The sequence below is a fragment of the Prenolepis imparis genome, unplaced genomic scaffold (assembly GCF_030444845.1).
Source record: "Prenolepis imparis isolate NDT839.2.m4 unplaced genomic scaffold, iyPreImpa1.0 SCAF_11, whole genome shotgun sequence".
Classification (NCBI taxonomy): Eukaryota; Metazoa; Arthropoda; class Insecta; order Hymenoptera; family Formicidae; genus Prenolepis; species Prenolepis imparis.
Genome location: NW_028141169.1, coordinates 3,353,698 through 3,378,766, shown reverse-complemented (window position 1 = coordinate 3,378,766; position 25,069 = coordinate 3,353,698). Strand labels below are relative to the sequence as shown.

Here is a 25,069-nt window from a genome sequence, read left to right as displayed (position 1 = left end):
GCTTTATAATCCTCTATCTATATTTTATGTGTTTCTATCATTGTATATCATTAAATTGTCTAACGACATATACTTATAAATCTAATTGTCACAATATACTTAAAAGTAGAAGCATTCTAGTAGAAAATTCGTTAAAACTTAATTTTTTGGCGAAATGTAAATAACATATGATCTCTTGCTACAATCAGAAATTTATTACAATAAAAAGCATTAAAAGGGTTATAAAATCATTTTAAACTTTAATTCTGTGAATGCGATCGATCTTGCTTTTGCACATGTGGAGATCAGTCTTTTGAATTAGTTGTGTTGTATTTTACTTCATGAGTTTGTGAGTATATATCTACATTGTGTGATTGCAGTACATCTGCATTATCACTTGATACAATATTTGCAATCACTATTAAGCACAACTGGATAAGATCAGGCAAATATTCATTGTCAGAGATTATTCAATAAATGTGGCTGATATAGTGGGTCAACTTAAAATCAGAACGAAACGAATAGTATTTTTACTTGACAGTAAAATAATGCTGTCATGTATCGAAATACTAGTCTTTGTATATTTGGGTAGTGCCATGGAGAAAATTTGTAAAGAGCACATAAACACTATTCACACAAAACTTATTTACTTGTTTAGTTAATACAATTGATGTTAGCGATAAATGTCACATATTACATAAAAATAATGCAGTGAACGATAAGAAAATAGTCTATTTGCATTATGTTTCATGCAGAAGTTTCTCGCATGTCTATCGTATTTTAGAAGTTTTCTCTATTATATGAAAATAATTTCTCATTTTTATTGCATTTTAAAGATAAAAATTTATTCCTTTTGCATATGCTTACGTGAGAGCATTCATGATACAATATATTGTTCGTATATTCAAAATATTACTGTTTTGAAATAATTACTATTACATTAATAGCGAATTTGGAAAATTTGTGTCACCTTTAATTTGCACCAGTATGCATTAGTGCATCCAACTGAATCCGCTATAAAATTAGTGCTCGTAAAAAGTTATCGAAATTGTACAAATTAGGGATATAATTCAACAGTTTTCGGACGTTATCATATCTTTATTACGAGCGACGTGGCAATTACCGTAAACATTTTACGAAATTGGTAAGTATTAAATCTCATTTTATAATTAATGATACATATACATATAATGTATTGTAAAAAAAGTATCAATTTTTGTATTAAAAATGTCAAAAATTATAATAGAATAAACCGCTGTAACAGGCGTTATATATTTTATTCTAAATCGGAAGTAAATTTGTTTCCAATTTTCGTAACAATATAACGAAAATCTTATTACATTAAATTTAATCAAATTAGATTAAATGTACATTTTTAGTTAATCATATAGGATATAGTTGTAATTTTATAATCACATATCTCAATAAAAGAAAATTTGTAAAAGTAATCTTGTTAATAAAATCGCATATCTGAAAGAATGAAGATTTAATATGAGGTATATCACATCGAATTATTTGTATTAGCTAGATATGATTACATTTCTAATTATTTGTATTTATCTACTGTTACGTTCGCGGACTTCTACATGTCTTAACATTGTTTTATTTTTGGTAAAATGTTCGTAATATGGTTGATTTCGATATAATGAATTCAAAGACGAGCACTTAAAGCTAATTTTATAGAAGCAAGGTCACACCACAGTAGGATGAATTGATGCAAATGCTCGATTTGTAATGCGTATGTGCACATAGGACTTGTACAGATATTATGGAATAGATAATATACCAGTGTACAATCTGATATAAGTTTATATCTCGCTTCAACGTATTATTTTATTTATATAAATACATGTAGAATTAAAAAATTGTTTAATATATAAGACATTTTTATCAAATTAGAAAAAGAGAGATAAATATAAATATGTATAAATTAACAAAATATAGTATACAAGATTTGAAATTTCAAATTATATTACGAAAGAAAATCCAAAGATAATCACACAAAAAATGTCAAAATTGAGTTTTACATTCTTAAATAAATCGTTGGATGACGTAAAAATTCTCGTTGATAATGTAACCAATATTCTATATAATGCAGTAAAACTTTCTTTTTTTGAAAAAATTTAAAATAAGAGAATTTTGTATGTTGAAAAAAACTAAAAAATTTTTACATATTTTTATAAGAACTCTTAATAATAGAAACGACGGATTGTTGAAGTTATGAGGACATTTTCAAGTCGTCTTTGCATTAATTACTAATATTAGAGTTGAAAAAAACACAAAACTGCATATTATGTATGCATATCGTACCGTTTATCATGCTATACATACATAAATGCAAGTAATAAATATTCCAGAGGGTCTTATTGTTAGTGGATGTCACTAACACTACATAACACAACATTCCTAGACAGTAATCTGTAGTTTCATCGTGATCGGTATCGGGTGATACAGAATAAAAGCGTTAGCTTCATGTTTTTTACATGCTTATGAGCTTCACGGACTTAATATTTAATAATGTTTTGCATACATGATGCGACCGCAAGAAAGGCATTTGCGAAATTTCCTTGCTACATACGTTCAGTGCCTTTGCATGAATAAAGCGCGAAGCAAAGCAGTGTTCATTTACTAATTTTAATTGATCTTATATGACGTTTAAATAAACTCAATTAATTTCGACTTGCAGCAACTGGAAAGATAGATATCGATAAATTATCTAATTAAATTACCTAATTCTGAGTTATACATACGTGAAATGATATTATCTTACTCGTTAGCAAGGAAGACTTGAAATTACAATATAGATTTATAGATCGATAGAGATTTATAGATGTATAGATTTAAAAAAATATTTACGCACATAGATACTTTGCAAAAATATATACATATATTTGTAATATAAAATTTATATATATTTAATTGAAATATGAAAACAAGACAGAAGATATTCACAAGTCATGAAAGAGAGTATGAATATAAATTGATAAGATATAATAGAAAAGACTTAGATATTAACTTTAAATTGAATTATGGAAGAAGATAACTATGGCAAGAATATCTCCGGTTCTAATGGGTTAATTTTCATGGATGATAAGATTTCCAATTTCTTCGGAAATCTAAATAAAATGAGTATCGTCGCAGAAAACATCAGTAAACAGAAAGTGGTAGAAATAAGACCGGAGCAGCGTCAGGATGCTTCTCTCTGCATGCTTCGGGTGTTGATAATATTTTTTAAGCTCATCGGTCTCGCTACGTTTACCTATCGTATTGACACGCAGAAAAAGAGGACATTATATATATTCCACTATTCCAAATTTGACATCGTCTACAACGCCGTGCTAATCAGCTTGATGCTCGCTTCGCTGTATATATCAATACCGTCCAGACTTAAACTAGAATACGAGAACAAGACGAACTTGACCCAAGGCATCGAGATTGTGCAAACTATACTCGGCAATGTCGTGATCTGCGCGATTCTGCTCTGCTATTGCATCGACCAGAAATCTTTGGTGCGAATCATGAATCGATTGACGGATGTCGAGCACGAACTTGATCGTCTTTACGATCCATTGCGACGACAGCGTGTCTTGTGCATCCTGATGAGCATCGTCTGCATCTTGAACTGTTGCCTTGTAATCAGTCTCCTGATCACCGAATATCTGGCCTACAACGCGGGTCCGATCTACTGGCTATCGGACATCCTGCCGACTTTTCACGTGGGTTGGCTGCTAATACAATACTTTCTGCTGATCACGATCATCCAGGCGGATTTCGCCGACGTGAATCGAGCGATACAGAACCTGTCCAGGGTCAGCACACCGGATCTTCGACCGCAAATCCTCTGTCAAACGCGCCGTGTCTTCGTCACCAACTCTACCGTTCATCAGCTGCTGAAACTGCGAGATGTGCACTGTCACCTCTGCGAGATCTCGGAGGACGTGTCGAATTTCTACTCATTACCAGTACTGTTTGGCCTCACTTTCCTTTTTTTAACACTCGTATATAACGGCTACTATCTTCTCTCGCCTCTGTTAATGTCCGACGAAGTTTTAGATTACGAAGTTTTTATTAACACCGTCTTCTGGATATTATATGTGATTTATCCCATTTTTCTCCTCGCCAACAGGATTACTAAGCTAATGAACGAGGTAGGATATGCAAATTCGAGTTTATGTATCGTGCCCAGTTAAAGTGATTTAATTGATTTACTAATGAAAAAAAGAGACGAGATAAAATAGAATATTTTGCGTGGCATTATTCCAATTATGAATTTATTGTAGATGGAGAAAACGGGTAATGTGGTGCATAATATCTTAAGTATCGCGATCGGCAAAGAAGCAAAGTCAGAGGTAATTGTAAATTAATCTCTTTAAACGAGATGATATTTATCGTAACGACATTTATTGTAGATTTGTTGTAGCTCAAGGAATTTTCGCTTCAAATACTACATCGTAAGATACGGTTCACAGCTAATGGATACTTCATGCTTGATAACAGTTTCTTTCATTCGGTGAGAATATTGAAAATATTGTCTCGAAACATGTCTAATACGAGAGAGACAGAGAGAATTAAAATTTCTCATAATATATAAATTAATAATAATAATAATAACAATTTTAATCATCAGCTGATCGGTACTGTGGCAACGTATCTGGTGATACTTGTGCAATTTCAAATGGGAAGCTCGAGATCACAATGTAATTGTACACGTAAAGATTCGTAAAACACAGAATAATAACAAATTGAAGATAACGATGTATCAAGTTTCTTACATTGGAGAAGTTCACAAACTCAATTATGGATATCGACTTGCAACGATAACTGCACATCTCCTAATCTTGTAATTTTCTCATTATGTACACATGTATTAATCAATTCTGATCTACAGACCTGGAGAGGATAAAGGTGTAAAAAATATATATTATACATAAATTACATATAATTATCAATTAATTTATTTATTATACATCATATCAACTTGAACAGTACCCGATTACTATAGGGTACAATGATAAAATGGAATTCTAGTAAAAATTTCTCTAATGTGTGAACTTTCTTTTTTAATGCCGTCGTTAATTATAACTTTGCCACATTTTCTATCTTTTTCGCAAGAATGTCTTGTAGCATTTCTTACGTCACAGATTGCACTTTCTGTTATACCGGCTCGGAAATTTTTCAGACAAACACGATCGTTACTAACAATGGTCATTAAAATCTATTAATTCGTAACGACACGAAGTTCGTTTCTCAATACGATCCTATCCGGTTGTAGGCTCACGTTTACGAATGTCATTTTGTATAACAGAAAATTGTATAGCAAGTCTTTCAATATTTGTACATTAAATAATTGCACATTAAATTTTAAAAAGTAACACAGCATGTGGTTTATAGTTATACGACAGGCATTTTAGCTACTTTCCTTGTCGACTAGGAAACTAGTTTCCGAAGACGGTCTTTCCTAATCACAACCAATTAATACTACGTCGGCGAATTATAGCCCATTCGTCATCGTGAAAATTCGCTGCGAAATGTATGCGCGAAACTAATATATGCTCTTCGAATGCGTGATAAAGTTTTTCCTCAACTCGACGCATCGAAGATCACTGTTGCATGATATGTGAAACGCACTATACACATATACATATCATTTATACATACACCTTTCCATATTAGTTAAATTTATATTTTTATGTAGTCATAGATTTTTAATATTCGCACGTTTATATACTGCATCCCTAATTTATGGCACGCTTTCTAGACATTTTTATTCGTTCCGTTTATACGATACGATACTTCGTACTCCAAATGTGACGCCATATAGCAATGATATTGCACTAACGAATAAGCATTGTTAATGCTTAATAAACGCATGTATGCGCATAACTTTCAAGTGAATTTGAATATTTTACACGCGAGCGCACACATTTTCTTTCTCTAAAAATATACTAAAGGTATCGCACACGCGATTATACTTTCCAGCACGATATAAATGTTTCATATTGTTTCATTAACACTAGGTCTTCCCTTGAGCGCCTTCCTACGCATTTTGAACGTATATATTGTAAGTTTCGCATTGACTCCGTATTGAAAACTGTTTTCTCAAACTACTTGTTATAGCAAAATGTTCGTATAAAAAAATATATGAAAGTTTCGGCTTAAAATTCAATTTTGTAGAAGTTCCATATTTCGATATTTAATCACCTTAAATAATGTCGTATTTTATTAATTAATCGAATTGCAAAGCTAACTTTTTAAGATCCTTAATCATTGACAGATCTATTGCAGATCGTTTGAAAAAAGATTCTTTTGTTTAATTTATTCTAATTCTTACATATTTTTGCACACATTACTTGTTGCATAATGCAAATATTCGGGTGTGTGAAGTTGGCACCCCTATGTTATGCTATCATAGTTCTGTTAAGAGTTCTGAGTTATTTAGAACCATAGGAAGAGTTCTTGATAATTTTTAGAAATAGTTCCGGTCATTACGATAACGAAAATCAGTTTCAAAAAATAGGGGTGCCAGCTTCACATTTTTTTACACATCGAGTTCCAATAGTTTTGAGCAGAGTTTTAAGATTCTTTTAAATAGTTATATAGTTCCTGATTATTTTTTGAAAGAGTTCTATGCAATTTTTAGATAAAAAAACAATATTGAAAGTATGTTTTTTTATCTCTATAAAAATTGCAAAACTCTTTCAAAAAATAATCAGCAACTATGTAAGTATTAAACAATTTAAATTTACTCACCTCACGGTTGCTCCTTTGTTGCCCGATGCCTCCCCGGATCTTCTTCTCGTACAAGTTTCGAAACACTTGCACTCGCGTTATTTTTTTTCGTTCGCGACGGCCGGGTTTTAGCTATCACAATCTTCGACGCGTTTCGGTAAAACGCGAGACTCGCGAGAGCTTATTCGCGCGCGAATAAAACCGAAGCTCCGTTTTCGCGTCGCCGCTTTCTCCAAGACCCACTTTTCGCTGGGGCTTATCGAACGAAGATGATCAAGAGATCGATCGGATTTATACGATAATTAACCACCAAAGACGCTAATTAATGCACTCGTTCGTCCTTTCGCGGACCGGCAAGAAGCGGCGATCACGACCAACCGAAGAAGAGCACTGGAGGTGGAGCTAGACTGGCACTGCCAGGTTCGGAACGCGCAACGATACGTCGCGCCGAGTCGTAGTGGTGGGGCATTGTAGGAATCGCGACGTGGGAGCTCGGCGAATCACGTCGCGACTACATATCCCTATTACTACGATCTGGTGGGGGTATGTAGTCGCGACGTGATTGGCCGAGCTCCCACGTCGCGAGCCCTACAATGCCCCACCACTACGACTCGGCGCGACGTATCGTTGCGCGTTCCGAACCTGGCAGTGCCAGTCTAGCTACACCTCCAGTGCTCTTCTTCGGTTGTTCGTGATCAATGGTCGCGCGCTTCTTGCCGGTCCGCGAAAGGACGAGTGTATTAATTAGCGTCTTTGGCAGTTAATTATCGTATAAATTCGATCGTTGCCGCGCGTTGCGAACGAAAAAAAATAACGCGAGTGCAAGTGTTTCGAAACTTCTACGTTCTACGAGAAGGAGGCCCGGGGAGGCATCGGGCAACAAAGGAGCAACTGTGAGGTGAGTAAATTTAAATTGTTTAACAGTTACATAGTTCCTGAATATTTTTTGAAAGAGTTTTGCAATTTTTATAGAGATAAAAAAACATACTTTCAATATTGTTTTTTTATCTAAAAATTGCAGAACTCTTTCAAAAAATAATCAGGAACTATATAACTACTTAAAAGAACCTTAAAACTCTGCTCAAAATTATTAGAACTCGATGTGTAAAAAAATGTGAAGTTGGCACCCCAATTTTTTGAAACTGATTTTCGTTATCGTAATGACCGGAACTATTTCGAAAAATTATCAAGAACTCTTTCTATGGTTCTAAATAACTCAGAACTCCTAACAGAACTATGATAGTATAACATAAGGGTGCCAACTTCACACACCCCAAATATTCTGTCGGTTTGATACGGAAAGTTCTGAAATTAATTATCTCAATTGTTTTATACAAACTTTATATAAATTGTATTTTAATAAAATATTTTGTGTTACGTAAGTTAATCGAAGTTGAAAAATTATTGGTTTTTCAAGAATAATATACTAAAAACTCTTTTATTAATTCGAATAATCAAGAAATAACTATTTATATCCGACAGAATATATCCATTGTCACTCAGTAAAGTCGTAAGAATTGTTACATAATTAATTATTATATGCCACAGACTATATTCTTTCCCTTTAATTACGAACGACATTGGTTGTCCTTCAAGAGATTGCTTTATTACTGTCTTACTTTATAGAAAACTACATATTGCATCTATATTTTTATACGCAAAATTTTTATTGCGACAAAGAAATTAATTTTACTATAATTAAAATGTATATATTGTCGCTAATGGCTAGTTGGGCGTGTCCAGATATCAAAAAAGTTATGAAAATAGAATTTTAAAGTTCAGCTCGCGGAAGATTTTAGCTAATAGTTTTGAATTTTAAAAAATAACAAAGATACGTTATTTATTTTTTGTCTAAAATAAGATTTTTATCTAAAATATAAACGAAAAAAATTGCTATATATACATATAAAAGCTAATTTCGATTATGTCTATGAGCGAATATACAGAAAAAAAATTCCATGTTGCACGATGTTAATATTTCGGAACATAAGAAGTCATATACATTATTATATGATTTGAGAGTAAATAATTCATATTGATGAATTAATATTTATCTGTATACACAACATTTTCTTCCTTTTGCTCTCACAAGCTTATTAAATACTCAATAATAATTTCAATAATTCTTACTCGATAATACTGAATTGTCAGATAATGAATAATATTTAATCGGAGTGCTTTCTTAACACACAACTGATATTTGCCAAATTTCTTTTTTTTTTAAACATGTACCGTATTCCCCAACTTTTGCTAGCAATAACTTGCCAGATATCCCTCAAAGGAAGTATATACGTATATAGTATATTGATTTACGTATATATTGCGGGGTTTCTTTGGCATATAGTATGATTATAAAGTTACTTTAACTACTTAATCTACACGCAGAAATATGTTATTGCACGGCAATACGATATTCTTATACATTTTTTTCTATGGTTTTCACATGTTGTTACGATGAACTTAAAACTATAGCCATCAATGTTCAAATATTCGAATAATTGGAAATGCATATGTTTAGATATCCGAATCATGACACATGATAATATCTGTATGATACTTTTTATTATATCATTACTTTTATTTATTTATACTTTGTTCCAATGAAATGTCATTCTATAAGAATGAGAGTTATTATCGATATTAATTATTTGAATATTTGAATAGATTGAAACTTAAATAATTCTCTAATTTCATAAGGAAAACTCGAATTTCACTATGTGTAATTTCCCTTGCTTATGTTTTATAAATGCCATGTATATGTTTGTTCTGTGTCGCAATTTGGAAAAATGTGCGTTTCTTCACGAATTTCTCTAGTGTAGATATATTGCTATTGATTACATAAATCATATAAATCTTACTAGATCGTGTGTATCGCTTAAAGAAGATATATAGTAATATAAGAGTTTTTTTTATTTTATCTGCCGTCACTTTAACGTAGAAACATTCTATCGTACGCCTTTATTACTTCAAAGCATTTTTTCGAATTTTAGAATCTTTTTTTCCCATGAATTGCTTTTCGTACAGTTCACACGTAAAATTAATGAAAAAATAATTGTTTGTTGAATAATTACTAGAAAGAATATAGATATACATCGTCTCTCTCTCTTCTATTCTCACATACTTTTGTCATCATTTTTACATGAATCTGCTACAATTCGACAACGGTTTGTAGCAACCTGTACTATTATCGAGAGGGTGAGAAAAAAAAGTTTCATAAAATCATAATTGGACACTATTGGCGAATCTTGTTGACATGTTTCTATATACATTGAGAGAATATGTATGATGAGAATCTCATTTACAGTTGAGTATAAACCGTAGTATCGCGAAAATCGACGTACGCATTGTTTGCTAAATGTATAAATATAATACAATTAAGGAGACCATTGATAAACGATAGGTATGCATTTTCTTTTATAGATATTCCTTTGGATAATTCTTTAAGGATAATCGTATTTCAGAAAATAGATAATGAAATTAGATCAATCTATTATTTTTCGTTAGTTCAATGGCGATTCATGAGATCAGAATGAAAAATGTAAAAAGAGCAACAATATCGAAATGAAATAATTGAAATTAAAGAATTTTATATACTGCACTCTAACATATGTTCATTTCTGTTGTCTTCTTATTAAACGGAAGTTTCGGCTGAGGTAGTACCATTTGCTAAAGGACAGATGCTTTCCTTGGATCGAATTAAATCTACCTGAAATAATCGAATTAAAAAGTGTTTATTAATTTCGAGTAATGTTATTTTTTAGAATTTTGTTTTGACATATTTTTCCTAATAAGACATGTGTCGATGAGTTGCCCTTTGTCATCGTTCTAAATCTTTTCTACGAACTTAGAAAATTTGAATAATTATAAACATATTATACATATTTATAGTTGTAAGTTGTTCCATAATCATTTTTACAGCATTTAATTTTTCTCAATCTTTCTCATTTGATTACAAATAACATTATGACAGAAAAATCTAAAATTATAGAAAAAAATATTATATAAAGATAAAAATAGTATTGCAGATACAATATATATAGCAGAAAGAAAAAATCTCATATTTTATGAGAAATATATATATAAAAAGATATATATATTATATCATTAAAATTTTCGAATAATTTTAATAACTTGGCAATAATTTTTTTTAAAAACAAATATGAGATTTTTTAATTTTATTTATGCATCTTATTGATATAACAAAATAACGAAAATAGCAGCTTTTTAATGTTCACGCAACGTTAAAAAAATAGCTAATAATGCAATGGAAAAAAAGGAACATGCAATTATAGATGTGCTTCTACCCTATATTTTACAAGGAAAGAAAACGTTATATCAGTCTATTTCTTCTTAAATTTACATTATGCGTTTTTCTTCGATCATTTTCGATATATGGTTATTCCTTTTACACGACAAAATACATACAATTAAAGTTAATCACTATGTACATGATAAATAATATAAAAGTGAAATGGGAATCGATGAGAAATGAATCTAGATCTACATGTAACGTCTTCTCAATCAGTGTTTAATTACTTTGTTGCACGAATTAGTTAGTGCGAATCTCGTTGCAAAACGTATACGTGCATACATATTTCTATAAGCACGAATTGCAAAGCTGAATTTCATAGACGATTATGTTATTATATGACGAAAAGAAACGTAGTTAAACATACGTGACAAATAGACTCGTAAAAATAAATAAATTAGAAAAAAATTTTTTTTTTATGAATAATTATACAATGAAATTTTTATAAGTCTACAATAAATAAAGCTTGTGGAAATTAAAAGCTCCAAGTCACGCAGAATTGCGTGCATTATAATCGCAATTAATATTTCATGTACATAGCTGTTGCTATATCGTCGTTGTTATATGATAAAAGTGTGATTCACATCACAATCTCGTCGTCTATGAAAATCAATTTTTTTTTTCATGACGAGTCGTCCACGTCTGAATTCGCTTTTACGTCGACTCGACGAGGGCTGTCATGTCTCGCTTGTAAGTTTACTCACAGCGGCGGTGCATGGGGTATGTTGCATGCCGGTGTGTTGGTGCTCTTGCTGTGTGTCTTGCCATATGAATTGTCGGGTTTTTTTTTTCGTGATGGTGATGGTAGTTAGAATTTAGAGTCATTTACGTTTGTCACCTTGATCGAGATCCCACTGTCATCCTCGTCCTCTTCGGTCATCGTCGTCAGTCTCGTTGTCTCGTCGGCTAAGAGCGTGTTGTTGTCCTTCTTCGGATGTTTCTTTTGTTTTCCCACACTATATGCCAGATAATTATATAATTAGTTTCAATAGTTATAGTCTTCATATTAATTACTTCTGATTTTTCTGTTTGGGAAACATCAAAATTTTAATATTTATTCATAAAAAAATCTTAATACTAAAATAGAATATCTCTGACATTTTCATTTGAAAGTATTTTAATAATTGCCTATTCGTTCTTTCCCTTCTCTTCCTCTTTCACAGCATCTTAATTTTAAATTGTATGAAATTTGCATTGAGTTTATATGAATATATGTATCTTGCTTTATGTAATCTCTGTAAGGATACAACTGTTCGAAATTCGATACTTACTTGATTAGTGATTTCGATTGCTTCGACTTGTCGTTGCCTTCGTTGACTTGTTGCCAGATACCGGTCTTATTCACCTCCTCGCTGATATTGATACTAGCCAGAGGAATTTTCATGATGTTCCCGTTAGCCAGAGAAATTTGAATATTTCCCGGTGGTCCATACCCCATCGTCTTGTTCGGATCCTATGGAATTAATTAAACGATAGTGTGAGTTTTGACGTTGACACGCGATTGCTTTCTACCAAAGGCCATGCATAAATTCAAGCGAACTTTGCGTTGCCTTTAAATTGCTGGGGAGCAAACATGATACGTTGCTTGCCAGCATATTTCACAAACTAGTCAGTTATACGCGACAATAAATTATAGATGTGTACAAGGAACAAGGAAGTAATAATAATAATCAATGATAAAAGGGGGAACTCGTGTAACATTAAAAATAAATTCGCAAAAGTGTAACTCTTTGTATGTAGATAAATCTAAAAAAAATGCATTATCTGAAAAATTAGTGCGACGGGCCCATAATGACAGTGGAGTCAATTTTATGATTTGAGAAAAATGATTCTCTAAAATAGATATGTACAAATGTATGTGTATTATAATAATGGTTCTCTGCTTGTCTCGCGGGATATAATCAATAGGATATTATCATTTTATCCGCGCATAATCGATCGAGATAGCGAGGACATTGATGCTTATACTTGAAGGAGAAATATATGTTGGAGAAATACATTTTAACGTTTACAGTTATATTAAATTATAGACTAAATAAATAAAAAAGTCTGTGTGTGCGTAAATGCACATACTGTTAATTTAATATCTATCGATATCGTTTTGAATTTAATAACACAGAGAAAGATTTTAAAAAATATATCGTGCAATGCCTGTTTTGATTCTCAACCGAGTATAAGCTACAATAAATCTTCGCTAGTGAATCGGGAAAAATTTATAACATGCTTTTGATATTATTCTGATCGATTTAGTGATCGATATGATTACAATTGAAACGCATCCACCGCAATGCGCAAACCGGTGTATAAATCGGCTCACAGGAAGTTGCGAAAAGCGCCTCTCTTCGTTACGTAACGTGTAATTGACATAAGAGATTATAGTTCGCCGCGAATTCGTTCGCTTTTATTGATAAAAGAATTAATATATGATTGTTGCTATGCGGCGAAACTACGGACGTGCACTTATAGTGACGTACCGATGACAGGCGGAGGATTCGACGACTGGCGGTTTTTTTCGTTTGCGATTTCCGTACCGATATCCCGTGTTTGTCCGGCTTGTGATTTCTTTCGGTCGCTCTCTCACTGAATTTTCTCTCGCTGAATCGTCACTCTCCTCCGTGAGTCATGGTGCTTCCGCTCGATTATTCCGTCTTTTAATTGCATTGTTAACGAACGCACAGCTGTCAGCTGTTACACGATGCGACGATTCATTTAATTGTTCGTTCGCGTTAAGAAATACGTAATTAGGGGGAAAACATTTTCTTATTGATTATTTTGTCGCATTATGTGAATAATTATATACATAATAATTGCGTTTTATATGTCTCTCACAAGCTGCTACTTGTTTCTATCCTTATATAATTCTCAAATTAGCAGCTGATTTTGGTGCAGAACTTTCTAATTAATCTTTTACTTAAATTTTTTAATTTAAGTTTTAATCCAAGAATCATGAAACAAAATTCTAAATATGTAAAAAGTTGTTTTTTTTACTACATGTGTTATCTATTTCTGACATTGACATATCGAAAAATATTTCAAGAATTAACACAGTTAATCTTGAAGAAAATCTAATTGATAACGGAATTGAGCGTAGCTAATATGCGAATTATTATTTCTACAGTTTAATTTTTTATTAAAAATTCGGAGTTTTTTTTTAACACGTTAAATTTCTGTCTACATTTAAATTATAAAAATAAAATTAAATATGATACCCACATAAACAAATAAAAAAAATTAAAACCGAATTATATTGCAAAAGAATAAGGCCAATTTGATAAAATACATATATAAGCAAATTTAACGTCACTCATTATACATGTAATATTACTTTTTCATTGTTCTTTTCATTGTTATATTAATTAATAATATTTTTAAAATTATATTAAAAATCTTGATCTTTACTATTATAAGCTTGAATACAGGAGTAACTCTCAAGCAAGTGTATCATTAATTATATTTTAGGAGATGTTGGAATTATAAAAAGGTTCCGTGTGTTTCGAAACAGTAATGTATTTTTACATTATGATAAGATAAGTGGATTGTATGTACGACGGCGCATCGAATCGATACAAGAATCTCGAATGGTCCACAGAAAGAGAAAGAGACAGATATCAGCGACTTGGCGATTAAATGCAGGAGACACTTTCGTTTCGCCGAGTCGTGATATCCATCGTGATGCGTCGATCGCTACTCGACAAATATCTTCGTTGATACCATTTGAATGGTCGACAACCTGCTATATGTTTAATAATATATATAGTTGATTAACTGTGGATATATTGAAAAAAAAAATCTCTGATTGCGACCTAGTAAATATATATGTATTCTTCTATGGTGAACTCATCGTAATTGATTTATTTTGTATAGCTTACTATATTATTGAAATGTATAGAATTAAACAGAAGAAGAGCCACATTTAAATCATTTAAATGTACGAAACAATAAGATATTGCTTACCTCGCAATAATAATCTTTCTTAACTTAATTGTTAAACACAGTTCATTACAGTTTGAAATATCCTGCTTGTGTTACATGGTTAATATTATGCATTCTCTCGCGACTACATTACATTGTAACAATAAATATATGAGAGACTGCAATTTTTTATATTTCTATTTTAAATTTGCCTAAAATCATAACTAGCAAAAGTAGCAAGCAAAGAACATTATATTATATATTCTCATCAAAGAGATTGTTATTAATGTGTTCACCATAGAAGAATAATTAGTAATCTGCGAAGTGTATTGCGCAAAATAAAATTTCGGACAGCCGTCGACGTCGTGTTCGAGAAGCGCTCGCAGAAACGATCAGCACTCAACACATTATCCTAATCTCGCTACAACAACAATGCTATCGATACAAATATTTAAGACTGCGGTATCCCAAAAGTCTACCGTGTTCAAAAATTCAACAATGATTATTAGCATTACATTTACTTTTTAATACTGGTCGGTCGGTAAGCCACCTGGGTTTAAGGATTGTTTTTGGCACATGTGCTGGATGGAAGACGAGAGGCTGGCTTTCGAGACCAAAATCTTCGTTGGGTCATTGAAAGAATATCGGGTGAAGAATTCGCCACGAAAAATGCTTCACAGACAACGAATATTTCCGTAAAATGGCAAATACTTTCACGCTTAAAAAAAATTTTATAGACTGAAAACAGTCCATGCTGTGTGCGTTTTCAAAAGGTTTGCGTGACACCATTCATCTCATCGTCTTAGCTTATTTATTATTCAGACGATGAAGCGTCCTTTGCGAAATTCTCAACCAGAGAGGAGTAAAGCGTTGTTTCGATGCGACAATAATCGTAAAAAGTATTTGCGTTTTGCGTAGAAATATATATATATGTATGTATATATCACATTGTGGTCCACCCGTTTTTTAAAATTATTAAAGCCCGAAATATTGGCTCTCTTAAATTATTCTGCATATACATGATTATGCACTTCAAATTAAACTATATCCTAGCTTATACATGTCTTTACTCGAATCTGGTCTCTGCGTGGCGACGAAAAACTAATTCGTTTTAGGTGACGTTTCGATCGCACATCGTGGTATACACGTCGTTGTCTCTGCAAAGGGCGGATTCCCCAAAGTCGGAGAGAGTTATAGTGACCACGGGGCGAGTTTTCGTCACGCGATCACTGTTTGTATGCTATTTGCGACAAGTGATGGCGTTTAATATTCGTGTCACGGTGCTAACCTCGCCGTTCTCCAATTTGCGAAGCTCGTCAGCGTGTTTCTTGCTCGGTTCCGGCATTACGTCGTCGAGGATCTTCAACTCGCGTTGCGTAAACATCAGGTCCAAGGATTTACGTATACCGATCATTACCACGAGCTGAAAAATTTTAAACAAATTTGTAATCATTGCAAATATATATAAAAAATCATTATTTTTATAGACTCTAGGAAGATTAATTGACTGATCTAGTTTTAGATCTTATTACAACTACAAATTAATAGCTATAGCTATAGCTATTTCTACTTATTTTAATGTATATTTTAAAATTACGAATCGATCCTCAAATCAATTACTCACCATTAAAGGAAATAGGATAGAAGTACTACTGAAAGATTTTATAAGCCACAAGCAGGCGAGGCAAGTAAGTTGGATCACAGTGAACATATGTACGCGCTTCGATGGCACCTGAAGACACATACTCGTTTTGAAATATTGAAAATAAAACAGCTTGAAAGTAACATTTGACTCACAAGTATCCCAAATTCAATTTTTCGAAGTATTTGATTAAAATTAGAATATAATTTATAATATTAGAAAATATATAAAGAGCGAAGAGATAAGGTGAGAAATATCGAATTGATTTTATACCTGGCGAAGGAACATGTAGTCTGGCTGATATTTGACCGGCATCAACATAATCAGAATTCTATCGAAGAACTGGAGACCCTTCAGCGACGCGACGCCCATATACAGGAAGACACCGAACAACACCGGCATCGGTATGTTCCTCAACATCGATGTTAGGAACACCGAGCATCCGATCATCAAGAAAATCAATATATGAGTAACCCTCTGCTCGCGGACACCTAAAAACTGCGGCTTCTCACCCGGAGCGGCGCACTCGGATTCCAACTTCAAGGAATTCACGTGATTTATGGAGAGAACCGTCGCTGCGACGAACCATGGAAGTCCCATCACCGAGCATATCTCGATTAAAATCGCCAAGATGAAGAGGTCCAAGTGATATCCGCATCCTTTCTGTATTTAAAAAAAATCGACGCGATTATTGATTATTCCTACGAAAATAAATAGAAATATTTCGACAAAATGTAATAATCGCTCACCTTTAATTTGTTCTCTTTTCTATTAACAATAACGGCTGTGATTTGCTGATCCATGAAGATCAATATAGTGCCCAATAAAGCAGGGAGGCATGCAACGATGGCACTCCATAACGGATTCTGCTGAAAAGGTGAGATTATCCATCCTCGTCCCTCTAACGTTGGTTTGAACTCCGTTGGTACCTCCAGCTTCGGCGTTGGAATGCCCACGAAATGGTCCAGTGTGCTCATAGAGAATATCGCGATTATTACTGCGAAGTCGCTCACCACTTGTCTTACCTGAAGTGATAAAAGAATGTTAAGAAATAAAATTGTGAGAATAAATTATTGGATTCTTGACATAAATAAGAAACGTAATCATCTTGAGATATCAATGCTAAAACGAAAAAACACCCATATACAACAATTAATGATCGCTATAAAAAATTCTAAATATAAGAATAATGATGAATTTTGAAATTATTTATCTTCTTCAGTTAAAAAGATAAATTATAAAAATTTTATATTCCGATACGCGTTGATTATTAATAAATTCTTCAATTTTAACGTCATCTTTACCTTTGAGGGAAAGAATAAGGCGTTTTTGAAATCCTTGAGTTCGACTGACAATAAGAACGTGCCCATGAATAGAATAATTGACATGAGGAACACATCGGGTACATAATGCGGTGCGTTGCAGTCGTTGCCCACCATCGTACCATTGTAATTCTGAAAGAAGCAATAATGAACTCGATGCCAAAGGGAAGATGTAGAATTGGATTGCAGCCAAGAGAGTACTTTCTCGCGAACTCAGAAACGCCTAGTAATCTAGTTGCTCGTAGGAACTTGTAATTTCTCAAAAATATATACTTTAAGAAACAAGAAATGCGTGTTTGATCCTTATGATTGAACGAGACGTTTCTTTCACATTTCTTAATCCACTCGTGATTGACGTCAAACGAGTTAAAAGTCTACAATTTATATAATGAGACACACGAAGCTACACGAATGACAGACTAAAATAAAAGTCATACTATGATCAACTTTGTTGACAAAGTTTATTGATTAAAGAGTATTCAACGTTGAGATCTCGAAACTTGTAATGCAACGAAATTGTTTACTGCCTTCTAATTAAGTAGACGAACTATAAATAGATATTGACTTCTCACGTGTTGTTTTAAAATACCTCGCAAGCTGTCTTATCCAACGTTGTCCAGTTCATGTTGTCATAACTGGATGGCAGACTGATGTTTGGTGGTTTGCACCAGCAATCGTAGCCCAACGTTTCGCTCGGAGAAGTGTTTATGGGATATTTCTTGCCGATTGATAACACATTTTCGATAGCCTAAAATTATATTGACACACTTAATAATGACATTAAATAGATATAACAATTATGAACGTGATTTATATTTTTAAATGAACATTATTATCTAACAACTTCTTCTAGCATGAAACATTTTTTACTAGTGTACAATAAATATAATAATGAATAATTATCTTGTTTCTGTAATTTATATAGTAAATATATAATAGTTTAATGCTAATTGTGAAAAACTCGAATAATCTAAATCTAAGTTGGCCATTTGCTGTTAATATTTTATCGCAAAAAAAAAACAGAACATTGAAAATAATATAATGTACGTGTTTTTTAAAAAAATCACTTTAATATAGTAAAAGAATTTCTCAGAAGATTTATCGATGCAATATTTTATCCACGATGACAAACAGAATGGTTTTTCTTACCTTGTAAATAAAGATGAAAGCGATGAGAGTAGCGAAGTTCTCTTCAGTAAATCGAGTAATGTAACAGACGCAAGCACTTGCGTCAAGAGCCACGAGAATGAGCAAAATGAAGGCGATCCATGTGCCGATCCAGAAGCGAAAAGACATGTAACACCAGTCGATCTTTCTGCAAGACAAATAACAATCTGACGAGATTATCTCGAAATCCGCGAAGAAAGGAAATGTGTTACTAGGAAAAAAAATTTATTTAATACTCTATATCTATCTTCGCCGTAAGTTGTAATATAGAGAGTGCTTTAGAAGTTATTTATCAAATGTCTCTGTAAGAATAAGCTTATTATCGGCAAGATATATCGTTGATATCAATTTCTATTGAGACTTACTTGCAGAATTCGAAGACGATCGTCTCGAAAACCAAAACCGGACCGGTAGAACCGAGTATAGTTAACGGTTGGCCGGAAAAGAAACCGTATCCTATCCCGCAAACAAAACCGGAAACCAATGATTCCATCGCGGCCATGTTCTTTCCGGTAGCCTCGCTGAGAAGTCCACCGAAGGTGATTATGGGCGACAAGCAGGCAAAGTACAAGAAGATGAAAGACGCGACGCACTGAAGCGCCAGGGCGTCTTTGAAATCGGAAAAATAAAACGGGGCTTTCCTCTTAACATCGTTTATCAATCCGCCGAATAGTCTTCCGGTTCTCTCCAGACCGGACTCCTCCCTCAGCTTCTGTTCGTCAGCCTCTTCGTCGAAGTCTTCCTTAGGCTTTTCCTCCTTCGGCCTCTTCCTGACTTCCTAAGAACGTCGAAATTAAGCCGCGATTGAGAATAAGAAACAAATACTTTTTAAACGCATACATTAAAATTAAGAGTTAAAATCGGTATTAATTTTAATGATTTCAAGTCTCTGAATGCTATGAATAATGCAAGAAAAAATATTTTATGGCTTATTGCGTCTCTCTTCAGGTATTGTTGTCACTGATTTTTTTTAGTATTTATCGAAAATTGAACTAGCTTAAAAAAAATTATATATCGTCTCCTATTCTTGCTTGAGCTTATTCTCACCTGTGACGGTATAGCGGCTGGCGGTTCTATTCGGATTGACGGATCCCATTCACCGGGTGGTAAAACCGTCACGGCATCCAAAAATTCGTCGATGCCAGCTAAGAGATGATTTCTGTTTTTCGCTTTATAAGCCACGTCGTGGAAGACTTCGTCGGACATCAAGGTCGCCATAACCCGACCGATCTCGTGGAAACCCGAAATCCCTCCCTGAGATCGATTTATGCGATGAAAAACAAGCGAATATTATAATTTCGTCATATTATCCGATGTTATATATTTTTATTACAAATTAAATCCATTATATATAAATAATACTAATTTGTGCGTGCATCGTTTAATTTATTTTCGATGTTTTGTTTAGTACTAGTATATTTTTTTCGCATGGATGTGCATTTTTTTACACATCATTGATGATGCAAATTGTGGAACATTATTTTATGAATAGGCTTAATTTACATATTAATAACAATTAATAAAAAAATTAATTTAAGAAGGGATTGACACGATGAGGAATTACATATGGAGAACAAAATCATCGCATGTTAAGATGTAATAAACTCACGATCGTGTTTAAATCGCATTTGCGCCGAAAATAAAATTACTTTGCACTTTGCATATAGGTCTCGAGAGACAATAGTCAGCAAACGCAATCAGCATGCATGGTTGCTTTGTTGAAGGTTTAATTGCCGCTTTGTAGTTTGAGGCGGCCTTTTCGGCGAGCCTTAAATTGACGTTCAGATACACGTGCAAATATACGAGTACATGTAAACGCAAAGAGAGAAGACCTTGCACAAGTGGTTAGAGGCGGTTCGAACTAGTTATTCTATTTTTTTTAGACCTCATCCATTCGAGGTCGAGCGCGGAAAATAATTGTCTGCTGCGATGAACAGTTGATATTAACTGTAATAGCCGAGTGGATATTGATTCGTGCGGCTAATTGACGATTCAGAAACATGTCAAGGAATTCGTTATAATGGCTGATGCCGCATTTGTATGTACGATAATTTTATTTGATTTAATCACAGTCGCGAACGTTTTATTTGCGATGCACAAACCCGTTGACACACGCTGCATAATAAATATTTTGATATTTCATACAGCGTAAACACTTCCGTCTCTAGCACATGTACTGTAACTTCTTTCGAATATATGATCCATGTAGGAATCGCACATTTTCAAATATTTAGCATTTCAAAGTAAATAGTTTAACTTTTCGCAAGAGACTGTCGAAAAAAGCAATAATAGCTTTTGATTATTTTATTTTCTTCATCATAGTATGCTATTTTTTAATTCTTATATGATCTTCGTAGAGTAAAAAAATCATAATAAATCGCAGTTTGATTTTATTTCAATTTGCCTAATTTTATATGAAAAGAAAGAAAATTTACAATAATTGATTAATGCTTGCTTAATTAATAATTGCGATTATAATTAATAATTGAGATTTTTAGTCAGAGATGGTAAACTCTCGGAACTTTGTAGATTCAGTTGGAATATTGCAGAGTGCGAATTAAACGAATTGTGTATCTTGTTCTCGTATATGCGACACAAAATTTAATTAAAATGAAATATCTATTGTGCGCGATAAATTCGTATTTTATTGCAACAACTTTTGTGCAATTAAGTTGCACGAGTCTCAACGAAATGGTACCTGAAATAGATCGCGATCATATTTCATTTTTCGCGTTTTGCACGCATGGTCTGTAATCTCGATAGCGTTCTTACCACGGGTCCTAGGAGAACGAAGATGAATCTTGTCGGAACAGGAACTTCTGTCAGGTCACCCATTATCCCAGCCTGGCTTAATCGGATGAATGCGGACAAAGTCTTGTCGAGGAAATCGACCTCACCCACGAGTATGTTGCTCGCCTCGGCGCCGGGTGGTATTTTTCTCATAAAGTGCGTATTACCCTATAATGAGAAAATAAAGTTAAAGTTTCTCGGGTTAAGTTCTGCTCGCCTTACTTAACGAAGAGCCGGCCTTAATATTAAAGGGGAGAAACTCGAATAAAATATTTTTAAAAAAAAAGAACGAGATTTGCTAACAAAGTTGGAAAATAATTTCTTGCTCATACGATATTGTTAGAAAAAATCGAGAAATAAATAATTAGCCGATTGTGATGCTCGCATTTCGTTATTTACAAAATTAAATTATATTGCATAGCCTTTTTCACAATGATTTAGTTATTATAACTCAAATCTGATAATTATAATTGAAACTAAACGCTATGAATATTTATTGTTTTGTGGGGCATTTATGGTAATAGATTGCATATAATTGTTAGGGATTTAATATCCAAATATCTACAAACCTTGTGATTAGCATCTCCGTTCTCCAATGCAGAGGAGCTGTGATTCCTGCTGATAGATACGCTGCTGGGACTTCGGTCCATGCCGTTGCTGCCTGGTTCTTGGCCTGAAAGAGATCTAGCTTACTGCCTACTGCATTTTTATTACGCGAATAATTGAGTCGGTACAACCCTCTTGTCAGTAGCGTGCAATGGAGAATGATGGCTTTCATCCCTTCATGCGTCAATAATTTTCGCGCGCGCGAACCAAATTGTAATTTCGTGCTGTTCAAATTTCATAGTCATTCGTTTTCGCAATTAGAACAGAACGTCCGCATTAAGACACTCTCCCAGTCGAGTGAAAACACGTCTTTATCTCGTTAAAATTTTATATCTGCCGCGGAAGTTTATGAAATTCATTGGTACATTTGCAAGATGATAAAAAGTCGAAGAGCAAAAATTAAAAAAAAATATTGATCTGTATTTATAAGCGCGATTATAAATGCAAGATTTTTTTTATTTCGGCAGAATCAACGAGTAAGTTTTAAAGAGAGAGACAAGGGATCTCTGATTTTAAATTAAAACGATAATAATTAAAGTTACAAAAAATACTATTAATTATTTTAATATCTAGAGATAAATGTTTCTTTCTAAATAAACAACATGGTTCATGGAAAGCCTTCGTTTTCAGGAAATCGCGAAATAAAATTTGCATTTTGTGATAAATGATACAAAATAAAATATTCATTAAAAGTATTTTTTAATATAGGAGAACGTACATTATATCGATTTTCAATCGCGAAATGCGAGAATATTTAGTTTTATGCCTGCATAATCGCGAATAATCAATGATCTGATATATAGTATTACATTTTACTCGAACTAACCCGATATTGCAATTTCATATTACCTTTGAATTTTGTAAATTAAATACGCTATCTTGCGAAACACATATTATCTCGAATTGTAACCAAATTCTCATCGAATGAAAGATTAAATGTCATGTATAATAAAATAGCCGTTTAAATCATTTGATAAAAATCAATAATAATTGAAAACGAGATATCTCTAATTAAACGATGCAGAAAAAAATTTAAGATTAAATCGCACCGATCTTATGCGATTATGTGATTATGCAATCACGGAAAATAACCAGTCACATTAATTTATTTGTAATCAAGTTTGAATCTTGTATCTTACTGGTACATGAAATTGATATAACGACCGATTTGATTAAATAACTTTATTAGATTGAAGCCTGCAGTAACTTAAAGTAGCACTCGACCTTTGCGACTCAAGAACGGTTGCTTGTAACCCTTTGCAAGGATATACTGTTTCTCCGACAGTCTCATCATAGAAAAGAGATAATAGAAACTTTATTTCGATATTCTTAAAAGTCTTATTAATCTTAATAATATCTGTTGAAACATTTTTTGATAGCTCCTCTCATTTTTTAAAGCGAGGTCAAGATATTTGATTTCTTTTCGTTTCTCAATATTCTTATCAGTACAAAAATATAAATAACATATATATTACTTATTCGCCGTATATTTATACATTTATATAAAACGGTGATTTGTGATAAGCAATTTACGAAAACATATTTAATTTAGATTCCAGATTATCCTTCGATTATATATAATAAATAATTTTATAATTAGCGCTCAAATATTTTCTATCGGAAAAAAATCACCGAAAATTGTCTTCCATTTTTACATCGAATCTGATTCGAGTTTTACGAAGTAACAAGAGAGATAATGACGCCTCGCGCGTTTCGCGAACCATCGTTATTCGCGGTAAAAATCACCGAAAATTGTCTTCCATTTTTACATCGAATCTGATTCGAGTTTTACGAAGTAACAAGAGAGATAATGACGCCTCGCGCGTTTCGCGAACCATCGTTATTCGCGGTAAAGACCCCTTGCGACGCGATAGCAATAATTTGTCGCATGCGATAAACGAAGTTCTCGTTAAGCCTTCCGTGTTCCGAATAACAGGCTATTCCGATTTCACATGATTTTAATTATTTCCCATTTGTCGCGTGCACACAAACAGCGCGGATAATTGCTACTGCAAGTTAATCATCTACGTGTGTGTACATGTGGAATTTCACTACGGATTAATGTAGGTTTCGCGAACGAGTGTGAAAGTAATGTGCGTGTGTGTCAAAGTAGTGTGTAATGAGTAGTAAAAGCGAGCACAGAAAAGCGGTTTACCGGGATTGCCGGGTATCGCAAGGAAGCGGCTACCAACATTCAGCGCTGCTCCACTGCCATGACTTGTTGCGCCGGCGATCGCCGGAGCGGAGTTCGATTCCTCCACTAAAAATGAGCATGAAACACAACACCAGGATTGTCTTTTATTTACAAAGGAAGGTGCGAGTATAGGCAATAGAGAATGATCCACCGTCGTTGTAATTCGCGATTGTGTTCCGATCTCGGAGTCCTTAAAATAGATATAGCAATGTATCTCTGACATAATAAACGCGATAATTTGCAATGCATGTATGTTATAAATGTATACATATATATACACACAATTCGATATATATTTATTTATCATCGCGCAAGTAATTTGACGGCAATAGCTAGATATTCATAATCGCAATAAAAATAACTGTCATTGTATCATCAATGCTTTCAATTTTAGTCTTGAAATTTGGAGAAAGAATTGT

General features: G+C 33.2%; 2 protein-coding genes across 18 annotated transcripts in view; one reads left to right on the top strand and one right to left on the bottom strand.

Moving 5' to 3' along the window:
- The first annotated feature begins 143 nt into the window (after positions 1-143).
- Positions 144-4,881, top strand: LOC145942398 (gustatory and pheromone receptor 32a). 2 transcript variants are annotated; one of them, XM_083049079.1, is made up of 4 exons: positions 144-4,127; positions 4,260-4,328; positions 4,400-4,489; positions 4,607-4,881. In XM_083049079.1, the coding sequence occupies exons 1-4, from the start codon at positions 3,009-3,011 to the stop codon at positions 4,700-4,702; spliced, it is 1,374 nt and encodes a 457-aa protein (XP_082905205.1). In that variant the 5' UTR covers positions 144-3,008; the 3' UTR covers positions 4,703-4,881. The 2 variants fall into 2 exon arrangements, with proteins under 2 accessions (XP_082905205.1, XP_082905206.1); XM_083049080.1 differs by having other exon boundaries at positions 4,389-4,489; positions 4,607-4,710.
- A 3,377-nt stretch (positions 4,882-8,258) lies between these two features.
- Ndae1 (Na[+]-driven anion exchanger 1) overlaps positions 8,259-25,069 on the bottom strand; it is a 50,673-nt gene continuing 33,862 nt past the window's right edge. For 9 of the 16 annotated variants that reach the window (XM_083050366.1, XM_083050379.1, XM_083050364.1 and 6 more), the window contains 15 exons: positions 24,612-24,716; positions 22,420-22,523; positions 21,833-22,018; positions 20,108-20,314; positions 19,426-19,838; positions 19,043-19,208; positions 18,483-18,641; positions 17,876-18,025; positions 17,321-17,596; positions 16,845-17,234; positions 16,554-16,661; positions 16,218-16,352; positions 12,289-12,470; positions 11,847-11,973; positions 8,259-10,414 (listed from right to left, as the gene is read on the bottom strand). In XM_083050366.1, coding sequence (XP_082906492.1) covers positions 10,340-10,414; positions 11,847-11,973; positions 12,289-12,470; positions 16,218-16,352; positions 16,554-16,661; positions 16,845-17,234; positions 17,321-17,596; positions 17,876-18,025; positions 18,483-18,641; positions 19,043-19,208; positions 19,426-19,838; positions 20,108-20,314; positions 21,833-22,018; positions 22,420-22,523; positions 24,612-24,716 — 2,783 coding nt within the window. In that variant the 3' untranslated portion in view covers positions 8,259-10,339. Of the gene's footprint in view, positions 10,415-11,721; positions 11,974-12,288; positions 12,471-16,217; positions 16,353-16,553; positions 16,662-16,844; positions 17,235-17,320; positions 17,597-17,875; positions 18,026-18,482; positions 18,642-19,042; positions 19,209-19,425; positions 19,839-20,107; positions 20,315-21,832; positions 22,019-22,419; positions 22,524-24,611; positions 24,717-25,069 lie in introns of all 16 variants that reach the window. The other 7 variants (XM_083050373.1, XM_083050377.1, XM_083050378.1 and 4 more) reach the window with 4 other exon arrangements.

Coding starts and splice junctions, on each gene's coding strand:
- LOC145942398 (XM_083049079.1), top strand. CDS start 3,009: ATGGAAGAAGATAACTATGGCAAGAATATCTCCGGTTCTAATGGGTTA. Junction 4,329..4,399: donor GCAAAGAAGCAAAGTCAGAG/GTAATTGTAAAT, acceptor GATTTGTTGTAG/CTCAAGGAATTTTCGCTTCA. Junction 4,490..4,606: donor ATAACAGTTTCTTTCATTCG/GTGAGAATATTG, acceptor TTTAATCATCAG/CTGATCGGTACTGTGGCAAC.